The sequence below is a fragment of the Callorhinus ursinus genome, unplaced genomic scaffold, assembly GCF_003265705.2.
Source record: "Callorhinus ursinus isolate GAN/ISIS: 27379988/994484 unplaced genomic scaffold, GSC_fseal_2.0 scaffold4, whole genome shotgun sequence".
Lineage (NCBI taxonomy): Eukaryota > Metazoa > Chordata > Mammalia > Carnivora > Otariidae > Callorhinus > Callorhinus ursinus.
Window position 1 is genome coordinate 3,502,314 of NW_027397066.1, and position 21,707 is coordinate 3,524,020.

The window sequence follows — 21,707 nt, forward strand, 5'->3', positions numbered from 1 at the left end:
TCCGAATCACCTTTGCAGAGATGAGGACCCACCAATGCCACCTTTTCTGAAAACCTTCAGCGACTCTCCTTTTCACAGACAAATGTTTATCTGCTGCTCTAGATCATGAACCCTTGGAAGTTGGGCTTGCTTTCAGTTTTGACTAGTGTCTTGAGCACAGTTGATGTTTCACAACTTACTCCTGAATAACTGGCTTAATAGAATAGAAATACTGTGCTCTCAACAGTATACTGAAAACTTTGTTTGCAGCCAGTTTGATTTTTATCCGTAGTCTCCTCCCAACTTAGGAATGAGGCTTCAGGAACCCGGAAGTCAAGTTACACATATCATTATTATTATAAAAGACACTGCCTGATCTAGGTTTTGTTCTTCTTTTGCTTTCTATGAAATAATAGAAGGGTCTTTCCTTAGGGCTTACTTTTTCTATTCATGTGTTTTTGTTTTTTTTTTAAGATTTTATTTATTTATTTGACAGAGACAGCGAGAACAGGAACACAAGCAGGGGGAGTGGGAGAGGGAGAAGCAGGCTTCCCGCCGAGCAGGGAGCCCGATGTGGGGCTCCATCCCAGGACCCTGGGATCATGACCCGAGCTGAAGGCAGTTGCTTACACGACTGAGCCACCCAGGTGCCCCTCTATCCATGTGTTAATCTGATTTTTGTGAATCACGATGATTGTCGGAAGGAATATGATCTGCAGATTTTTACATTAATTCCTTTGGGGGCTTTTTGCTCTCTATAATCCAGAAAGGAAGATTCTCAGGACTTAGAACGTGCATATATATGCATGCTTCTTGTAGAAATGCAGGCTTTCCTCTGGGATATTGATAAATCTTTCACAGATCCAATTTTCAGTCAGTGCTAGAACTAACCATCACCGTCAGAGGTCCAGACGCCAGAGTGACAAGTAGAAACCTTATTTAACTTTTCAGAGTCAAATTGAACTAGCCTTAATGGAATGCCCCTAAAATCCCCGGCTTTTATTTATAGCCTTCTTTGGATCTCCAGCAGTCTTGTGAGGCACATAACTGTTATTATCCCTGCGGTGTAGACAGGGCACTGGGAGTCAAAGGAGTTTGGTGGCTTGTGCTCGGAGCCCTCCATCCGGTCATTCAAATCCCGGTCATCTGAGTTCTGAGGAATTTTAGATGTGGTCTAGCTGAGGGGAACTTTCCAACCAGACAGCGTCTAAAGCTGTGCTGCTTTTCCTGAGATCTCTCAGCCCAACCTTGCGGCAGCCCATTTAGATGATCTGCAGGGGCCTGTGGAAATATTTGCAAGAGTCTGCATGAAGAGTCCTCACTGTAACCCTATAAGGGAAAATATGCAAGCGCTGTGCTTGAGTATCAGCTCCTTTGCTCCAGTGCCACATGAGTTCTGTCTGTCCTGAGCGCACCCCCAGATATTCTCCTCGGTGTCTCTGCTGACAGAGAAGGGCCCCGACCAAACTGGTCAGCCTGTCCGAGACAGTGACCTTGTCAGAATCCTTCTTTTGCCACTTTTGATGCGCGTGTTCTAAGAATATCACAGAAGACATGGTTGCTATGAGAGGACAATCCGGGGTATTTTTCTCTGCAACTTTCTCTTCCAAACAAATCTCAGGAATTTTGTCTGTTATGGAGACGTAGAAACAAACGAGTGAATGAATTCACCAAACACACTGCGCGTGTCCGTTGGATCCTGGCTCCCGCGTCAGGAGCTCTGCTGGGTGTGCTAGGCACAGAGAGGAGGCAACAGTCCCTGACTTCAGATGTCGGCTGCCTGCTGGAGTGGACAGACAGATTTACCTGTAATTCCAGCAGAAGCCAGGGTCTGTGATGGAGGCAGGCCTGCCCGGTGGGGACGGAGCTGCCTCCCAGGGCGGGCAGGTAGGAGGCAGCCAGGTAAGAGGCGTGGCAGTGGGTGTGTGCGAGGGCGAGCCGGGCGTGCAGGGATGAGGCCCACCACCAAGGGCAGCCGTGCGTGCCGCGGTCCACGGGCTCCAGCGAGCCTTATGCGTGTGTGAAAGCACGCCGTTTGTTGCAGCATGAAACACAGCATGGGAGTGGAAAGAGAGGAGTCTGGAAGAATAAGCAGAGGCTAGTTAAGATTCTGATACAACATCAGGAAAAGTCACTGAAAGGAAGACGGCAGGGGACAAGGGCGTTTTCTGAGAGGCAGGTTGGTCCTGGGACCAGCCGTGGTTTAGCAACTGCTTCCTGACTGGACCCTCAAATCCAGCACGGTGGTCCTGAGGGAGAGGGAGGAGGGGGCTTTTGTGGAATCAGCTCCCCAGCTGTGCAGTGACTGAGCCTCTGGAGACGGGCAGCTTGAAGAGAGAGGTGTGTAGGCCGGGCGGTGGGTGCGCCGCAGGTGTGAGCCCCGAGTGGGGGGAGGCGGCCGTGAGCTGCACAGCGCAGTCCACCCTGCCCTGTGTTCTCTTGTGACATCTCATTTGGAGTCTTAGGGAGAAAATCTTTTCCCCCACCAGGGTTATAGAAGAATTAACCTATTTCTTCGAGGACTTGAATGGTCTTACTTTTTAAAAAATATCTTGGTTCTCAAGGGGTTTGGAGTTTTTTCTGGTGTATGATGTTAAGTATTTAAATTTATCTTTCTTCTTTCCCCAAGTGACCACCAGTTGTTCTAACTCCAATTAAGAGGTCTGTCTCTTCCCCATTGGGTTTGAGACACTGCCTTTATCAGAGGCCACATGTCTAAATATATAGGCCTGTTTGTTGACTATTATGCAGAATTGATCCAACTGGGAATTTATGTGCCAGTATCACACTTTTTTTTTTTTTTAAGATTTTGCTTATTTATTTTAGAGAGAGAGAGAGAGCGAGCACGAGCATGAGCTGGGGGAGGGGCAGAGAGAGAGAATCTCAAGCAGACTCCCTGCTGAGCATAAGAGCCTTATGCAGGACTCCATCCCAGGACCCTGAGATCATGGCCTGAGCCGAAACCAAGAGTCAGATGCTCAACTAGCTGAGCCACCCCAGGGCCCCTCACACCTTTTTAATGATATAAACTTTATATTATGTTTTGATAGGGGAGAGGTCCAGTCCCTCTTCTTTGTTCTTAAATATCCTTGCATGCTCCCTGGTATATTAAATTTATTTGTGAACGTGGAGAGAATTGACATCTTTCTGATGGTAAGTTGTCCTCTCCATAGGCAAGGGACACTTTTCCATTTGTTCAGATTTACTTCTTTGTCTTTCAGGAATGTTTTAGGTTTTCTGTATGGAAGTTCTGCACATTTCTTTTTAAATTTAAGTGTTTTACCTTTTTTTAAATTGCTTTTAAATGAGATACTCTTTTTCATTCTGTCTTCTAGTATTGTTTGGTAAAAAATTAATATGTGAGAAGGAGTAGTTTCTACATATTCTACTACTTTATTCAGGTTTTTAATTATTTATAGTAGTTTTATCATTGATTATCCTGGGTTCTCTCTATATAATTTCATATCAGCTGCAAACAGAGATCATTTTATTTTTTCTTTTCCATCCTTAAGTTTCTCATTGCCTCCTCGTTTCTCATTGCATTGGCTAACACTTCCAACGTAGTGTTAGAGACAGTGGAGCAAACGGGCCTCCTTGACTTGTCTCTGACCTTACCAGGAATGCCTAAAGTCTTTCTCCCTGACTAGGATGCTGTTCTTGTTTTTGTTTGTCTCTGTGTCTTAGTCCTTTTGGGCTGCTATAACGAAATACCATAGACCGGGTGGCTTGTAAAGAACAGAAATTTATTTCTCTCAGTTCTGGAGGCTGGATGTCTGAGAGCAGGGTTCCAGCTTGGACGGGTTCTGGTGAAGGCCTTCTTCTGGGTTGTAAACTGCCCACTTTTCATCCTCACAGGGGGAAAGGGCAAGGACACTAATCCCCTTTGTGAAGGCTCCACCCTCATGACCTCATCATCTCCCAAAGGCCCCACCTCCTGATACCATCACATTGGACATTAGGTTTCAACATATGAATTTTGGGAGGGACACAGACATTCAGCCTATAGTAGTTAGTACATATATTTTATCAAGTGGAGAAAGTATATCAGTTCCCATTTATTGACTTTTTTGAAAAAGCAGGAATGAGTACTGCATTTTATTGAAGGCTTTTTCATGATCTGTGGAGAGAATCATGATCTTCTCATGAGATCTATTAATATGATGAATTATATTAGTAGATTTTCTAATGTTGAGTCATCCTTGCATTCCTAGAATGAACCCCCTTTGGTCATGGTATGCTATTAATGTATTGTGTTGATTTCTGTTTGCTAATATTTTATTTAGGATTTTTGCATTGATATTTGTAAGTAACAATAGTCTTTGGGTTTTTTTTGGGGGGGTGGTCTCTATCAGGTTTAGGCATCACTTTTGTACTTACTTCTAAAAAAAGAAAGTATTTGAAAATTTTATGTATCTACCCTCTGGAAGAATTTGTGTAGTAGGGTTTGGTGTTTAAGGTTTGGTAGAATTCCCCTGTAAAACCATCTGGGCCTGGGGCTTTTATTTGTGAGGCTAATTCTTTGACAACTTTCTCTACTTCTATGGAAAATCGATCTGTGTATGCTTTCTAAAACAATTTGGTAAATTGTATTCTTATCTGTGAAATTATGTATTTCACCTAGTTTCAAATGTATTTGCACAGAGTTGTACAGGATAGTATTTCCTGACTTTTCTTAAAGGAGGGGGGCAGATATTTAAGGATGCCATAGTTGAGGAGATAAGAAGTGTGTGGGCAGTGTTCACTTACTGTGTTCACTGATCCCAAGTCATACAGTGAAGTTCTAGTAAGACAAGCATATGCTAATCGTAATAATAGCTACCATTTGTGAAATACTTGGCTCTGTATGTAGAGCAACTCCTTTAATCCTCATTACAATACTGAGATGCATAATCAGCATCTCATTTTAAGCATGAGATAATTTGGGGGAATTACTCACTTACCCAAGGTCACACAACTAGGAAGACTCAGAACTGGGATTTGGGCCTGATTTGTGTGGCTGCAAAAGCTGGGCTCCTCCTAAGGAGCAGCAGATGAGGAGAGACTGAGTAGAGGCATAGAGAGATTCTGGGAAGGAGGGGTCAGGGTGGATGGAATGACCTCTGCGCTCTAGACGTGCACTCCACTCTAGGGGACTGGCAGCAATTGCAGGGGCAATCACAAATAAAGAGGCAGGGAGGAGAGTCAGCCAGGTGATCCAGGTGGGCTGGCTGGCAGAGGAGGTAACCCTGGCTATGGCAGGCAGGAACCCCAGAGGATCACACAGTGAGAAGGGCACATGGAAGCTGGCAGGTCAGGGTGCCGGCTGGGCCTGGGGGTGTGTGGCTGGGAGCAGGAGAGCCAGGGGCACTGGGGAGTTAGGAGGAAGCATGTACTTGTTTTTAGCGGAGACTAGGTGAGGGAAGTTACCCACGTCTAGTTTCTGTGCACTAGGTTAGGACCCCGAAAGGAAGAGCTACCTAGGAGGGATTTCAGATGAATACGTGGTGTTGGAAAGATGCCCCACTGCCCTCGTGCTGTCTGGTGACACTGACTAGAACTGAGGACGCAGACAGCATTAGGTCTCTCGCTCGTCACTGAAGTTTGCAAACTGCGGAGAACGTGGATGTGGCCATGTGTGTAGTCGGTGCCTGTGACCCTTGGAGTGACGTGAATCTGTGGACTGTTCCTTGCCTTTTCTGACCAAGCAGCAGCAAGTTCTGTGTAGTGAACTGTGTCTTCCCAGAGCCAGTCCTAGCAGGCATTTCTTCTCGTTTGCAGGATTTGCTCTCAAAGAGTGGTTTGGTTTCCTGAGAACCTGCAGGTGGACCCTGGGCGCTCCGTGCTCGCCCCTGGAGGAGGCGTGTGAGGAAGACTGTTCCGTGCAGACCAGGACACTCCTGCCTGGCCGTCAGGCCTCCCGGCTCCTGGTTCCAGCCTTTTTACCAAATCCTGTGAGACTTCAGCAGGTAGGTCACTTTCCTTCTCTGGGCCCCAGCTTCCTTCCATGTGAAATAAAGGCCCTGGACCCCACGGGCCCTTCTGGCTTTCAAATTCCGTGATCTAGGCACTCAGGTGAATCAAATTCCTTTGAAGTGGCTTTTGGGTCCCACAAACAAAAGCCCATTTCTTTTATGTTGTTGAAATAAATGAACCCACTGCCCAACCTGAGTCAGAGGTTTGCTTTCAAGAGTAGAGGGGTTGATTACAGAGGAAGCATGTCGCTGGACTGAATTACTAGTCTGCTGTGCTGTCCAGCCTTTACTCACGCTTTCCCTCTTTACGTAGGACCGTGGAAGACACTGACCACATAAGACAGAGCAGAGTCACTTGATTTAGTGCAAAAATCCTTTGGCTAGGGAGAAGGGAGTGCTGCTTTTCAGATGCATAGAATATATCCTGAAATGCCTCCAGTTGATTTCCCTGTTGCCTTGGGAATCGTAAATTCTATAGCCAGATCTTCTCTGTGGTGTAGGCATTTGAGGAAAAAAAAATTTTTTTCTGGGAGTTACTGACTTACACCTGTGCCCTGATCCCAGTCTGTGTTCAGTGAGTCCCATTCTGCCCCGAGGAGGATAACGGGTGTGAGGGTTAGGGGGTCGGACAAAGGAGGTAGGAGCCCTGGGTCTGGGGTGGATGTGTCCCTGCTTTGCTTCCTGTCCTGGGTCAGGCTCTGCACCTCTCTTCATTTTATCTGCCGTCTGTGATGTTTCAAAGATAACTATGGGATTGTGAGGGTAAAGGGATAAAATACACTGGGAGTATTTTATATGGTAGAATATAACTAGTGGTTCCTCTGAACGCAAAGCCCTTTGGCCTGTGTTCTGGGTGTACAGATGGGAGTGGTGGAGCAGACCGTGCCCTTGGTGAGCCTGCGATTCTGAGCCTTCTTTCTCATCAGGAGGTTGAGGGAGTTGGATGAATTATCTACAGTTGTAAGATGCTGTTTTTTAATAGCAGAACCACTGGTGAAACAACCCTGTAAGGCGCAATTTGAGCAATGTCCTTGAAGGATGGGATCGTGTAGAGAGCCTGCTCCGTGTCGTGGGAAGGCGGTTATTTGAGCGCGAACACCGAGGAACATAACCTAAGGGGAGCGAACGTCCTTGTCCACCATGAGCAAAATGTGCAGTGTGGTGGTGTCGTGAGCAGAGGCGCGGAAACCAAGCAGATTTGGTTCTGGCGCCCATCCTGCCTCTTATTTTGAACAGTGTGACCTTGGACCAGAACATAACCTTTCTCAGTCTCAGTTTCTTCATCTGTAAAATGGTGAAAATAAGTCCTGTGTCATAGAGCTAGTGTGACAGCGAAGCACTTAGCGTGTTGCCTGGCACGTGGTCAGTGCTTGGTGGCAGCTCTCATTCTCTGTGCGACGTCTCTAGGGAGTGATGAACTTTGCGGGGGGACATAGACCTGTATCATAACGAGGACTTGGGCTGGGAGTGCTGGGGGAGGCCAGGGGGCACCTGTGAGTGTTTCCTGACCCTGGAGACCCAGGAGGGAGCCAGTGTCAGGCAGTGGAAAAGCTGGATATCGGGAAGGTAAGTCCTGGGTGGCACGTGGTGAAGAGCACTTAGGATACGTCTCTGAAAACCTCACCTGAATCCCTGGACGCTGGATCGCTGTGCCTGTGCTACGAGGGCTGGCTCAGAGCTGGCAAGACAGCGTGGAGGGTGCCGCCAGGCGCGGGCTCCTCCTGCCTCCTGGGCGTCCTGCAGACCCGAGTCGTGCGGCGCCACCCCCTTTGTAAGCATATGTGTACCAGTTCCTTCTGGACTCTACTAGACTTACGGGACAGGCACGTTCATATTAAGAATTTTAAACTGAAAATTGGGTGCAGGAAGTTCTTTTTATTTATTTATTTATTTGAGAGAGAAAGAGTGTGAGAAAGAGAGCACAAATGGGGGGCGGGCAGAGGGAGAGGGAGAAGCAAGCTGTCCGAGGAGCAGGGAGCCTGATGCAGGGCTCGATCCCAGGACCCTGGGATCATGACCTGAGCCAAAGGCAGACGCTTAACTGACTGAGCCACCCAGGTGCCTGCGTACAGGAACTTCTCGTTCCTTCCTTGCCTTGGTGGCATGTCTGTGAGCTATGGGATGTCATGCCCCTACCTTCAACACGCATTTGCCGAGCTCATGGGCACTAGAAGGAACCCAACGATGATGGGACGCTGTCCGTGCATACCAGGACAGGCAGTCCATTGAGGGAGGTAGGTGGCTCAGTACATGATTATAATACTCTACAGGGCACCGTGGAGGCTCTGGTGAAATGGATCACCCTCCTAATTTTTTCTAGGATGTGTGGTCTTAATTTTATCTGACCATGTTATCGCTCTTAAAAAAATGGCCGAGGCATCTCACCAGGCCGGGGTCATCTCAGAAAGCAGTCATGGAATGATTATCATGCAATGGTTGAAGCAGGACCTTTGGAGTTAGATCTGCGCTCAGGTTCTCACTGCTGTGGTCTTGCCGTGTGGCTGTGAGCAAATTATTAGCTACAGAGACTTAGCCACTTATGTGTCTTGTAGCCTTTGGCAACCCCTCTGAGCCTCTGTTTGTTCAGCTGTAAACTGGGGCTGATAACACCATCTAACCCATCGGGGTCTCTGGGAGCAAAGTGAACTCACACCTGTCCAGGGACTAGCACAGTGCGGGCATTTGAGGCCACTGGGGGAGCATTTGCTCAAAGACAGGTAACCAGACCATTGCTTGCTTCTCATGCCCCTGAGGATGGGGTCGGGGGGGGGGTGGTCTCTGCAGCATTCCCAGGAGGAGGGGGCATCGTGGGTAGTGGGTCATCAGAAGGTGTCAGTTCTTTACTTGTGAGCTCTGCGTCAAGACTCGCGAGCTTTCTGTGCGCATTGTGCCACAAAACAAAAACCGACCCACAGATCACTTGATATCCGGTTATCGGTTTGGCTGCTGCAAGACAAAGGAACTTTGGTAATTAGGAAGACCCCCGTGGGGAGGAGCCAGTTGGGGGTGATTAATGAGAGCAGGCTGGGAGAAAGGGGATACTGTGGGCTTTGAGTGTTTGAAGGGACAGTTAAGGGTAGAATGTGGCTTGTTTAGTCTGTGAAGATCCTGAAAAGGAGTAACTTTTCTGATGATCACACTCTCTGATTTGGGAGGTTCTGCACCCCGCAGTGGGGAGAGCTGTCTTGTGCTTTGCAGTCTTGGTCTGAGATTTCAGTGAAAAGAAAACCATGCAGGGCAGCTTAGTAAAAATCAGTGAAATGAACATTTGTTAGAACAATGCAGCAGGTATGCTGTGCAGTTCAGGTGCGCAGGTGACAAAGGAGAGCCCAGGAAGGTCTCGTGAAGCCCGTCAGAGTCTTTCTGTCTGTCTCTTCCTCTCGCCTGACCCGGTCTCTGGTGCCTGAGCATGTCTGCCTGTGCTCCCCCATGTGCTGATAACCGGGTCCTTTCCTCCTCTGGTCCTGACTCCTCCCTCCAGCATGTACATGCTGTACCTGGTTCCTGTGTCCACATGTCTTCAGCTCCAGAGATCCCAACTGCCCACGAGTTCCTAGTCCCAGGCAAAACTCCTCCAGGAGGAGAGTCGGACTGGCCAGCTTGGGTTAGGGCGGCCCAGAGAGTTATAACCTGGGAGTGGGAGGTGGCTATGGTGGCTGTGGCCGCCCAGAGGCCACGTGTGGCAGAAGGTGCCGGTCTCTGAGCCGGAGAGCACAGCCGGGCAGGTGTCCCCCACCATGGTTACGGCCAGCTCCCAGCCGGGAGGGGTCTCCGTGAGTCCTCCATGGGAAATCTGTCGGGGAGCTCAGGGCAGAGACAGGACAGACTCAGTCTGAGGTCCTCTTCAGACATTTTGATGCTGCGAGCTGGCACCTAAGTGAAACCTTACAGGATAAATGTGATTTGGCTATCTACCAGAGAGGCGTTTTTAATAAGAAAATATATGAATGAAGATGGGGTGCTGTGAGTTTCACATAGGCCCATAAGCATTTTTTAACATCTCTGCTGATGGCCACCCATTGATTTCTGGACGAGGTTGATATTTTTTATTGTGGTACAATATATGTATCATAAAATTTGCCATTTTCACCCTTTTTGAATGTACAATTCACTGTCATTCAACACATTCACCCTGGCATGCGGCCGTCACCACCATCCGTCCCAGAACTGCTTCCCCAACTGTAACTTATCTCCCCAAACTGAAGACACCCATTGAACACTAACTCCCCAGTCTCCCTCTCGGCCCCCAGCAAACACCACTCCACTTTCTGTCTCGATGATTTCAATGACTCTTAAGTACCTCGTTTAAGTGGAATCATACAGTATCTGTCCTTCCGTGACTGGCTTACTTCACTCAGCATGATGTCCTTAAGGTTCATCCGTGTTGTAGCAGGTGTCAGAATGCCCTTCCTTTTGAAGGCTGAGTAGTATCCCATCACATACAGAGACCACATCGCTCTCTCTAGTCATCCATCAGTGGATATGTGGGCTGTTTCTACCTTCTGGCTCTTATGAATAATGCTGGCAGCCCTTCATTCTTAGAGTATAGATGAGATTGTTTTCCCCTTACAATCATCAAGAAGTTGTTTTACTAATGAAAAAGGACCTTAAAAGACTTATTTAATCCAACTTCTTCATTTCCTAGAGCAAAAGTCATTCAGTTAGGACAAGTGGACAGCTCAGGAATACACCTTGCCCACTTTGGACTCATTTGCCATTTCTCTGTCCTAGACTTACCTAAAATTATGAGAGCTTTGGTAGTGACAGCAACATGGCCTCAGTTAATATCTTTAGTCCTGAAGAGTGTTGTAGACTTGGAAAGAATCCCATGGACTGAACTTTTTTGCTTGGGACTTTTTGGTCTCAAAATATATATTGAACATTCCAAAGAGCTTTTATTTATGTGGGTATATCTGTATATATTTCTCATATTCGAATTAAAAAGTGGCAGATTTTTAAGATATTTATTAATTCATTAAAATATATTTATGAAAAGTAACTGCGTTTTCCAAAACAAGCTGATTTGTGAGAGAGTGGCGTGTTTTCTATTTCTGCAAGCATCTCCCATATCTGGTCTGATAAAGATTGCTAGATTCTCGCATCTGTTTCTGCATTCAGATTGTTGTGGAGCATTGTTTTAGAGCAAGCACATAAAGAAAATCTGGCTCGTACAGATACATAGAGAAGAATACTTCAGTGCCTCTTCAGAAAACTGTCAATATTCTTCTTTGATACTACACCAAAAACTGGCAAGGGGTAGTTTCTTAAAAGTTAGTTGCTATTTGGAATCTGAAGCTGAATCATAGAATGCTTCATCCTCTGTTACATTAGACTATTTCCGCTTATTTTGTATGTTAGACGGATCCTCGCCGATGTGTGATTTTGTGACCTCACTGTTCACGGAGTGGTGTGGATCTTCTAAAAGCTGACATACCGCATTATACTAGATCAGAAAAGCCTGTTGGCCAGTGTCTGTCCCAATCTGATCAGGAGAGTCTCTGCTGAGAAGCTGTCATGCTCACAGTGGTGGGTACAAGTGTTCAAAATTCTCACTTCCGTTTGGAAGCTCAAATTTTATCGTTGGCAACCAATGCTGTCATTGTTTACCTTGACATGGTAAGGTCACTTTGTTCCCTTTTGGGAGGATGTCGGTCATACACTCAGTGTGCATCCTTGTAGTTTGTGTATCATTTCTTCTTTGGGGCCACATGAGAAAAGCAGCTTAGTCTGACGTGCGCCTCAAACAGCGCACACTTGCTTTTCCTCTGACAGCAATTGTCCGTCGGTTGGCAGGAGAGGGGCAGTTTGCATACTCCCTCACACAGGATCCCAAAAAGGTGCATCCTCCAGGGCTGAGATTTAATAAAAGCAGCGCTTTGTACCGCTCCATCGAAGACACTCTTAAGTGACAGTGTGACATTTTCATTTCTACTGTCAGTGTGTGGTGAAGAATACAGTGACTGCTCGTTTAGTCTGGTGTCCCTGCTTTGATTTGTGCTAAGAGGCTGGCAGCATAGCCCCTAACCACTGACACAGGAAAAGGAGAATAATGCGTGTTTCAGTGTTATGAAAATAGTTGGGCCTCCTGCATGCTGTAAAAGGTTTCGGGGTCCCCGAAAGGTTCACACCATGATTTGTAAATTGCTGACTCCAGCCGCGTAGTCGGGTCTTGAGTCGGCCATGATCCTAGAAGGAAAAGACATGGTCAGGAGTCCGCACCCAAATTCTCCTTGGCATCCGGTGTCTTTGCTAACTGCACAAACATGCTCACAGCCTTCCTGGGAATGGAGCCAGCCCTGCAAAGGCAGAGTTGGGTGTTGAGTTTCTGAAACCACGTCCTGGTGGTTATTTGAAAACTATTTGGCATTTTAAACTTCCATCTCCTTCTCGACAATGAAATTTAATATCATGCAATTGACACCATGATGATGTCAGGCTTTTGGGTCATGACTCCATCTGTTGGCAGCATGGCTTTGGAGCGTCTCCTAGATGAAAATGACTGCCTCAGAGCAAAAGCAAAGGAGCAGTGCATTTGTCCAGAAGATGACGCATGAATCTTAGTCGACCTGGCTTCGGCAAACTTGCTCTTCACACTAGAATACTGTATCCAGTTAGGCTAAAGTGAAATGCATTTATATTGTGGCATTTGCACCCCACTGGGTCTAACAGTCCCCTTCCCTCTCCTCTGTTTGCAGCAATGGAAGAGTTAATAGTTGAACTTCGTCTCTTTCTGGAGCTCCTGGACCATGAATATCTAACGTCAACCGTCAGGGAGAAAAAGGCAGTGATCACGGACATCCTGCTGAGGATACAGTCATCCAAAGGTGCGTCTGCTCTTTCTACCTCCAGTCTCCTTTGTCTCTAAACCAGCCCGCATCCACCATCTTTCTAAGACACATTCATTTGCTCATTAACATACTTGTTCCTCCCACTGTCCCTGAGGGTCTCCCCGCGTGCCAGGTGCTGGCACTTTCCAGGCGCAGGAGGACAAAGCCTTTAAGGAGCTGATGGGATAGTGGGGGACCATGCTCCAGTTACTCCATCTCTGTCCGCTTCTCTCCTCCCCTGGAGCTTCTGCCTTGGAGGGATGTCTTGGGGGTCAGAGGAGACGACAGAAAGTGCCTCCAAACAGTACCTGACCCGCAGTCGATCTGCAGTCACCACGACTTTCCACTCCCCTGTTGCTCCTGTTAGTTGAGGTGGTCCTCCTTCCCAGCCTCCTGCCCTCAGCCTCTTCCCTTTGCTCGGCCAGCACCCACTGCTGGCCTGGACGCACCGCGCCGCTTGGGCCTCTGGCCTCGGGGTCTGCTGTTGGCTTTCCCGGGGGCCCTTTCCTCTTCCTCTGCCCGATGGGTTCCCACCCTCTGTCTCTCCGCATGTGCCTCCCGATGCTTTCCAACTCACTCGCTCTCCTCGGAGCTCTTTCATTAGCCTTGAGCCCGTCCGCTGATAGTTTTTGGTGGTAGAATTCCCATTTGTTCTTTTTCTCTCTTTCCTTTTTTTACCGTGCCCAGTTCTCTGCCAGAATTCCCCACTGCACCTCTGGCGGTCAGGCTCTGTGTCTTCATAGCTCTTTCCCTGCCGGCGTATCACACGTGACCCGGTACGGGTGACTGTTGTTGAGCGGTTGTTCTGGTGGGTCTTGCCAGGGGGGGTCTGGCCTGGAAATAGTCCTGCACCCAGATTAAAGCCGGTTCCTTCCTTTCCTGCCTTTGCTGACACAGTGCTCACCACGTGTCCTAAGTTACTTGGGTACACACTTGTCTTCTCAACTTGAGTACGGCTGCGCTGGGAGCGTGAGCTTAAGGCAGCCGGGACACGCAGGGACCTGTATGTCCCAGTATCTGATATCAAGAGGGCGCCTGAGACAAACGTACTGCTTCCCGGGGCCACCCCCGCCCCTTAGTCCATGGGTAGGTCCTGACCGGAGTGGAAGTTCAAGGCAGGGCAGCTCACCTTTCCGAGGCCGAGTAGCATTGGAGGAACACAGGCTTCCGTGCCGGCTCCATCATTTCCACCGCTAATGCTTCGATTAGTTCTGCAACCTCTTTTTGTTTTTTCGAGCCATAGATTCCCCACCTGGAGAAGAGTAATAGGATTGTTGTACGGGCTTAGAGGAAACAGATATTTGCCCGGCGTTCACGATGGGGCTGAGGGAGGGATAGCTGCCGGCGGCACGGTCCACACCCTTCTCCTCCTCATCCAGTTCTGTGGTTTTGGTTGATGCTTACAGGTTTCGAAGTGAAGGACCATGCTCAGAGGCAAGAGACCCCCAACAGCCTGCCGGCTCCTCCCCAGATGCCTTTGCCGGAGATCCCTCAGCCGTGGCTGGTGAGTGCACGGTCCTGCAGAGCTGCTGGGCCCCTGGGCCACTCGGGGCTCCAGGCAGGTGGTAACAGCCCAGATCTGGAGGAAAGGAGGCCATCTCTTGGCTAGAGTCTCTCCTTTGAGTGGGTTTCTAGGGCTGCTGGTAATAGCCAAATGGGAGGCTGGTGTCTCCTTGAAAATTGCTGGAGCTACAGGTCCATGGAAATCTGTTCTTAAGTTAGATTTTCCAGAGGCTTTAGCAGGCACATCGATGGCACAGAGCCACTGGGGGACTTGACCCTCTCTTGGGCTAACTCTGGATTTGAATACCAGAGTCTACAGCTTTCATATTCATTGTTCTGCTTCTTCTGGGGTAACACACGCACACACACGTGTGATGCTGTGCATTCAGAGTGTGTCCTGGAGTTCTTCTGCCACCTTTGCAGTCTTGGCACGCTCACCTGTGCCATTTAGCGTTCTCTGCCTCTTGCTGTTGGCTCATTTGCTTGCTCAGGAAAATTTGACTTTCATTCAAAATCAGAAGAAACTCAGTGACTTGGAAATTCTTTGTAATGTTTGCTTTCTGTATGTAAAATCTCTAAAAGATTTTACTTATTTATAAGAGAGAGAGCCATGAGAGAGAGAGCAGGAGTAGGGGGAGAGGGAGAAGCACACCCCCGCTGAGCAGGAAGCCTGATGTGGGGCTTGGGCCCAGGACCCTGAGATCATGACCTGAGCCAAAGGCAGATGCTTAACCAACTGAGCCGCCCAGGCGCCCCTAGTATGAGTCATTTCTTCATCTTGCCACCAGGACAAGGACTGCAGGAGAGCGGGGCCGGGTCCCATTTACCCCCAGCTCTGCTTGCGCCCCAGCATGGTAGCTGGTGTCCAGTAGACACGCGTTAATTATCATTTTAGAAGGGGATAGAGGACATTAGCACTCACTGGGTCCCTACCGTGTATTACACACCAGACTTGTTACTTTTTCACTTGTAATTTCATGTAATCCTCACAGCTTGAACTCAGAGAACTCCTACATGTGAAGAGTATGAATACCCAGTTTCCAGACAAGGAAATTTAGGATCAATGAATATACGTGATTTGTTCAAGACCATACAATAGGGAGGAAAAGGCAAGAATTGTAACAGCTTCTTTGGATTCAAATGCAGTCTTTTCTCAACAATACTACTTCGGTGGTGTGGCCGCAAAGCTGAGGCAAGTCTACCTCGCGGATCAGAGAAGGTTGTGTCGGGAAGCGGAAGCCTGCTCCCGAGCCGGGGTCCAGGGAGGCGGCAGGACACAGAGCTCAGCTGCCACTCACTCGGCCATGTCCTTGTATGACTGCACGGTAACCGTAGTGTCTCTGTGCTGCCGACGCAGCGTTCCTGAGAGGCTGTCGTGGTGGGGCCATGCGCTAGGATAACCGTGAGGCCTCGAGTGCTTAGAGCAGGGTCCCGCGGATCGATGCTCTGCGTGAGAGCTGGCTGCTACTATATAGAGCAACCTTCACGTTCCCCGAATCCCTGGGGATCTTGTGAAAACGAACCTTCTGATCCGCTAGGTCTGCGTGGGGCCGTAAGTGCTGCGTTTTCAACAAGATCACTGTAGAAAATTGGGGGGGGGAAGCCCGAAAAGTACATAAAAGTCATCTACGTTTCCTTCTTTCTGGGAGAGCCACCACCTTCCTTCACGTGTGCCGAGCCGGGGCAGGGCCACGGGCCTCTAGTCCGAATGGAGATGTGCTGTGAGTGCCCTGTGTACGCTGGTCCGCAAGGCTGGGGGTGAGGAAAAGGAGACCCTCACTGTTTATCTGTTGTTTTACACATTTAATCTGTCTGCAATTGAGAGTATATTAAATGTATGATCTTGATATGCTGTTTTTATCTTTTTAACATTATTTGTTATGTATTTTTCCCTCTTTATAAGCTTCTTTTTAATTATTTTCCTTTTTTTTTTTTTTTAAACTTATCCTGTTACAGAAACTGACTTGATTGGCTTTCATTTTTCCATGCATTATTTGTTTTTGTATTGTTATTTTTTAAACTTTTTTTAAAATTGTTTTTAAGATTTTATTTATTTATTTGAGAGAGAGTTCATGAGCAAGAGGGAGGAACAGAGGGGAGAGAGAGAAGCAAGCTCCTCGCTAAGTGGGGAGCCCGATGCGGGGCTCGATCCCAGGACCCGGGGATCGTGACCTGAGCCAAAGGCAGACGCTTAACCACTGACCCACCCAGGTGCCCCGTTGTTTTAAATACAATGCAAAACTGTAGCCCAGAAGTGTTGGTGCACAACATGAATCCTCACCAACATCGTCTGTCTGAAAGAGAAAGAGCGGGGTGAGCGGACGGCAGTTCATTCGTTTCTGGGTTTTATCTTCTGGCTCACCGTGCTTTCCCTCCTCAGCTTGCCCGAGCCCACGGCCCTCCCACCGTCTCAGCGCGCTGCGTCCCATAGCGCACGTTGGGAAAGGGGTTTCCAGGCTGCAGACATCTGGGGGCAGCCAGCAGAGTGGGGAGGCTTCTGTGAACTTCATGGACCCTCCGGTGCCTCGTCAAGTGCCATGTACCTGGTCTGGACTGAGACGCACGTCCCATATGGTCTAGGCTAGGTGCAGGGACTGTCACTTTCAGTGCCAATCTCAGATGAAGCACACTCATCAAATAGCCAATAGTTTCTACCATTTTTGACCACTGAATAGTTAATCCTTTTCCATTGATTTTTTCCTCAAGTACAGTTTGCTGTTCCTCCATTTGTTTGTGTTCCTTTCTCTCTCCCCTGTCCTCGTCTCTCGCTGTGCCCGGCTTATGCCCTGTCCCTGCCTTTGGTCGCAACATGGCAGAGTGTCCTGGTTTAAGGAACATGAGAAGCCCTCCTACTGATGGTACTTGGTTAGCAAAAATATTGGCTTTAAATATTTGAATATTTAAATACTTAAATATTTTAAGTTTAAACAAATAATTTTTGGGTAGGAATCTGACCAATAGGTAATTTCTCCTGACTGGTGCCTAATACATGAGTATCTAGAGAGTTTTCCTGTCCCCTAAACTCCTGGGGTTCCGACGTGGGGCCAGGGGCTACATTCCTTGAGTATGGGTCTCCGCACTGTAGCCTGCTTCTTTTCTGCATATACCTGTGGCAGTTAGCGATTTCCAGTTTTTGTTTCCTTAAAGTGGAGTGAAACGTAGACACCCGTGACCCCGCCTGAGTTTGGAGCCCCTGAAGCTTTGAGTGCTGTGCTGTTCTTTCCTAGTTGATGTGCCCACCCTGATTGGATTTTCTTTTCTTCCTTCGTGGTTTGTCTTGACCAAAGCTTTCTTTTTTTTTTTTTTTTTAAGATTTTATTTATTTATTTGAGAGAGAGAGAGAGCACATGCATGCACAAGAGAGAGCATGAGCAGGGAGAGAGGCAGAGGGAGAAGGAGAAGCAGACTCCCCACTGAGCAGGGAGCCAGACATGGGACTCGATCCTAGGACCCCGGGATCATGACCTGAGCCGAAGGCAGATGCTTAACCAACTGAGCCACCCAGGCGCCCCTTTTTTCTTTAAAAAATATTTTATTTTTGTGTAATTTCTATACTTAACATGGGGCTTGAACTCACGACCCCGAGATGAAGAGTCACCCGCTTTACTGACTGAGCCAGCCAGGCGCCTCTTGACTGAAGCTTTCTAAAGAGAGTCATCTCAGAGAGTTATCACCTCTCCTTTTGCACTCATTATTTCACTGGTTTATTTATGTAATAGCTAATTGAGTTAACGTAACTAACTATAATAATAAGTACAAGCATTTACAGAACAAGGCTGACTCTTGGTAAATGTGCAGCTCAGCTGAGGGGACTCTTAATACAGGGCACTCTGGAGGGGAGCCTGTCATTGACCATGAATGTTTAGCATTTTACAGACATCTGTCAGGGCTTTTGCAGAGGGAACGAAGAACATCTGTCACTTTAGCAAGTCAGGGAAGCGGAGACTGGTTACGATGGTTCTACTGTAGTTTCCTGATAGTTTTCAGTGAATTCACTATTCGGCAAGTAAGGCGGTCATTGGGTAGATTCACTCTGCCCCTGGTGAATTGGCTGTGGCCGGTCAGTCCTCTGCTGTCGGCAGGTTGACTTTCAGGAGAATTCACACGTGCTGGGCCAGAGATGGCATGACCAGGTGGGGAGGGTACACGAAGGAAGATGCGGGTGGCCGGGAGCTGGGCACGCCACGGCTCTGTGCTGGGGAATGGGATTCGGGCAGGGTCTGCCAATGAGGCTGCCACGCTGCAGGGGCCAGCCACGAGGGGCCCGCGGGGATCCCCAACACCACTGAGAATGGCTGAAGGACGAGTTTCAGTGTAAGATGAATGACATTCCCACCAGGTCTTCTCCATTTGAACTGCTCTTCCCTGCTGCTGCTTCTGTGGCCCGGGACAGAACGCGGGCTGCCTCCTCTCACACCGAATGGTGCTGCAGACTCTAGGAGATGAGTTATCTTTGACCTTTTTAGCCCTTCTAGTGCCCAGCAGGGCTTCCTGCAACTACCACTAACCATCTTCTGCCATCCCTCCTCCCCGAGGGATCTCTAAGATCTGTTCGTCTTGGTAACGGAGACTTTACACCCACTGACCTAACAGCAGGGCCTCATTTTCACATTCTTTTAATTCAACTAAATGTTCACCTGTTGGAGATGGTGTTTGTTTCTATGCTGCTTTGTGTTCCTGGAGCTGTGCAGTGGAAAACGCTGACGGCTTGTCAAGGGTGGGGGGCATGTCCAAACGTCAGTCTTGTGACGTTGACGATGCCTCCATGCACGGAGGGCACATTGGGGTGTTTCTTCTCTGTCCGGGCCTGGGAGTGAACGTGGTGACAGCCGAGGGTGTCCCATGAGACCCGGTGGCCCTTCAGCGTGGCCAACCTTTTCAAATGCTCACAAGAGTGTGGGGTTATGGGCTGTGTGTGCGTGCAGAACTTCTCCCGAATCCTGGAAATGGCAAGTGTGGTACACGACGTGTTTGACCTTCTGCTTGAGCTCCCTCGCTTTCCGACAGGAGCCTGGAATAGGCCCAGATATGCGTGTGTTTAGTCAAAGCCTGTCGGGAAGAGGTTTGTTTCGTTTCACGCCGAGAGTACGCGGCTATCCCGCTGCTGTACCCTGTGTGGAGTGCGGGTGTGGAGCGTGTGTGAGTAGCGGCCACCTCCCTAGGGAACGGGTCCCGTCCGTGTGGACGTTGCTGCTGGCTGGTGCCCATGCTCAGGCGGTGGTTTCCCAGGGGCCAGAGCCACACCACCTGTGGTGCCTCCTTCCTCCCCCTCCTCTCAGAACAGCACTGAGCCCAGGCCAGGGGTCTCTCAGATCTTTACGGTTGAGAGAAGAGAGCAAGGTGGACTCCTTCTGGGGCTCTGCTAACCCAATCGAGGCATTTAGAAATATTTTTATTTGATCATTTAATGGCAGGGCATTTATATGGTGTTCGGATGGGGTGTGGGAGAGCAACTAAGCTCTTTGATATTTTAGGGCCAGAGTTTATATAAATGTGATCGCTTATTATGTCAGCAGATGATAATGAAGGTTTTTTTTTAATTGTGGTAAGATATTCATAACATAAGCTTTACCATCTTAACCACTGCCAGGTGTCCAGTTGGGTGGCAGTAAGTGCTTCAGAGTGTCCTGCAGCCACCCCCACCCTTCGTTTCCAGAACTTTTCCATCTTCCCCAGCTGAAACTCCGTCCCCATGAGCACTACCCCCTCCTCCGCCCGCCCCCACTCTGCTTCCTGCCTCTGTCTCTGGAACTGTGAGCCTGTGGGCCCCCCGTCGCCTGCTGCCTGCCCTGAGACCTAAAGCACTTTCACAGCAACTGCATTCTGTCGGACAGATGAGATTATGAGGCTCTTTGAGACTATATGACAAAATGAAGTATTTTTCCAGTGGCGGAGTTGAGACAAAAGCCCAAGATTTTAAAACAAGAGAACCGTTTGTTTCCTGGTGAAATTAGATGTGATCCTTTGAGTGAACGTGAATCATGTGTTCTTTTTTTTCTCCTCTTGTCTTTTGGAGGAGTTCAGTCTCATGTGTAATTCCTGCGGCATCTTTTAAATTTTTAATCTGTGGCTGCAGTCCAGATACGTATCCTGTTTACACTCCCGTTGGACCGTTGGCCTTCCCTGTGGATGGCTTCCTGCTGGTGGAGGCGGGGACACGACCCAGCCCCATAGGGCCTCCACTCTCTGCATGCGTGAATGAAGCCAGAGGGAGCTTCACAGCATGGTTAGGTGCCTGCTGTTTACTCACGTGCTGTGTGGAATGCAAGTTCAGTAGGGAGCAGAGGGGAGCAGGGTGATTTGGATAAAAACTTTTATTTTGCCAGGAAAAGTACTCAAAATTCGTGCTGTTAGGATTGAGCCCCCTTTGCAGCTGAGACTGTAAAATTCTGTTCCCCACTCCTCGGGCTCGCTCAGCGGCGTGGCCACCATCTTAAAGATGCCCCGCCCCATAGGAGGCTTGGATTCCCGCATGGGTGCCCTGCCGTGCTTCCAAAGTACTTGTGTCGGTTATGGAAGTTCAGTCACTGTAACCAGAACAGCAGTCTGGAGGCCCACCGTATAGACAGAATTCAAGTCAGAAAGCGATTCGATTCTGGGCTGATATTTTCCTCTGCTGGAATCAGGGCTCTTAGTTCATTGGTGATTCCGGTGCAGAGGCTGCGTGATGGGAACAGGTTGGGGAGCAGCAGAGGAACAGATGCCCGTGGTGACAGAGTGGGAGCCGTGCCGCTTTCCTGAAGAGAAGGAGGGAATGACAGTGTTTGTCATGCAAGTGCTCAGGTTGGACCCAGTGGGCTCAGTGGGCTGGTTGGTTCCTGTAGCAGGTGCAGCAGGTGCAGCAGCAGACACGGCAGCAGGCATAGCAGGTGCAGCAGCAGGTGCAGCAGGCATAGCAGCAGACGCAGCAGGTACAGCAGACGTAGCAGCAGGCGCAGCAGCAGGGATAGCAGCAGACGCAGCAGGTGCAGCAGCAGGCACAGCAGGAGACGCAGCAGGTGCAGCAGGCGCAGCAGCAGGTGCAGCAGGTGCAGCAGCAGGCGCACCAGATGTAGCAGCAGGCATAGCAGCAGGGATAGCAGCAGATGCAGCAGGTGCAGCAGCAGGCACAGCAGGAGATGCAACAGGTGCAGCAGGCATAGCAACAGGTGCAGCAGGTGCAGCAGCAGGCACAGCAGCAGGCGCAGCAGATGTAGCAGCAGGCGCAGCAGCAGGGATAGCAGCAGATGCAGCAGGTGCAGCAGATGTAGCAGCAGGCGCAGCAGCAGGGATAGCAGACGCAGCAGGCGCAGCAGCAGGGATAGCAGCAGACACAGCAGGTGCAGCAGCAGACGCAGCAGGTGCAGCAGGCGCAGCAGATATAGCAGCAGGCACAGCAGCAGATGCAGCAGGCGCAGCAGGCGCAGCAGCAGGCACAGCAGATGTAGCAGCTGGCGCAGCAGCAGGC

The 21,707-nt window shown here is 49.1% G+C and overlaps 1 protein-coding gene across 9 annotated transcripts in view; it reads left to right on the forward strand.

The window, feature by feature from the left end:
• Nucleotides 1-21,707, forward strand: part of AFAP1 (actin filament associated protein 1) — a 145,732-nt gene that overhangs the window by 53,981 nt on the left and 70,044 nt on the right. For 3 of the 9 annotated variants that reach the window (XM_073891392.1, XM_025887356.2, XM_073891385.1), the window contains 3 exons: nt 5,737-5,924; nt 12,626-12,754; nt 14,164-14,261. In XM_073891392.1, the coding sequence (XP_073747493.1) occupies nt 12,628-12,754; nt 14,164-14,261 (225 nt within the window). In that variant the 5' untranslated portion in view covers nt 5,737-5,924; nt 12,626-12,627. Of the gene's footprint in view, nt 1-1,733; nt 1,882-5,434; nt 5,558-5,736; nt 5,925-11,317; nt 11,457-12,625; nt 12,755-14,163; nt 14,262-15,252; nt 15,453-21,707 lie in introns of those variants that run through there. The other 6 variants (XM_073891388.1, XM_073891390.1, XM_073891386.1 and 3 more) reach the window with 5 other exon arrangements.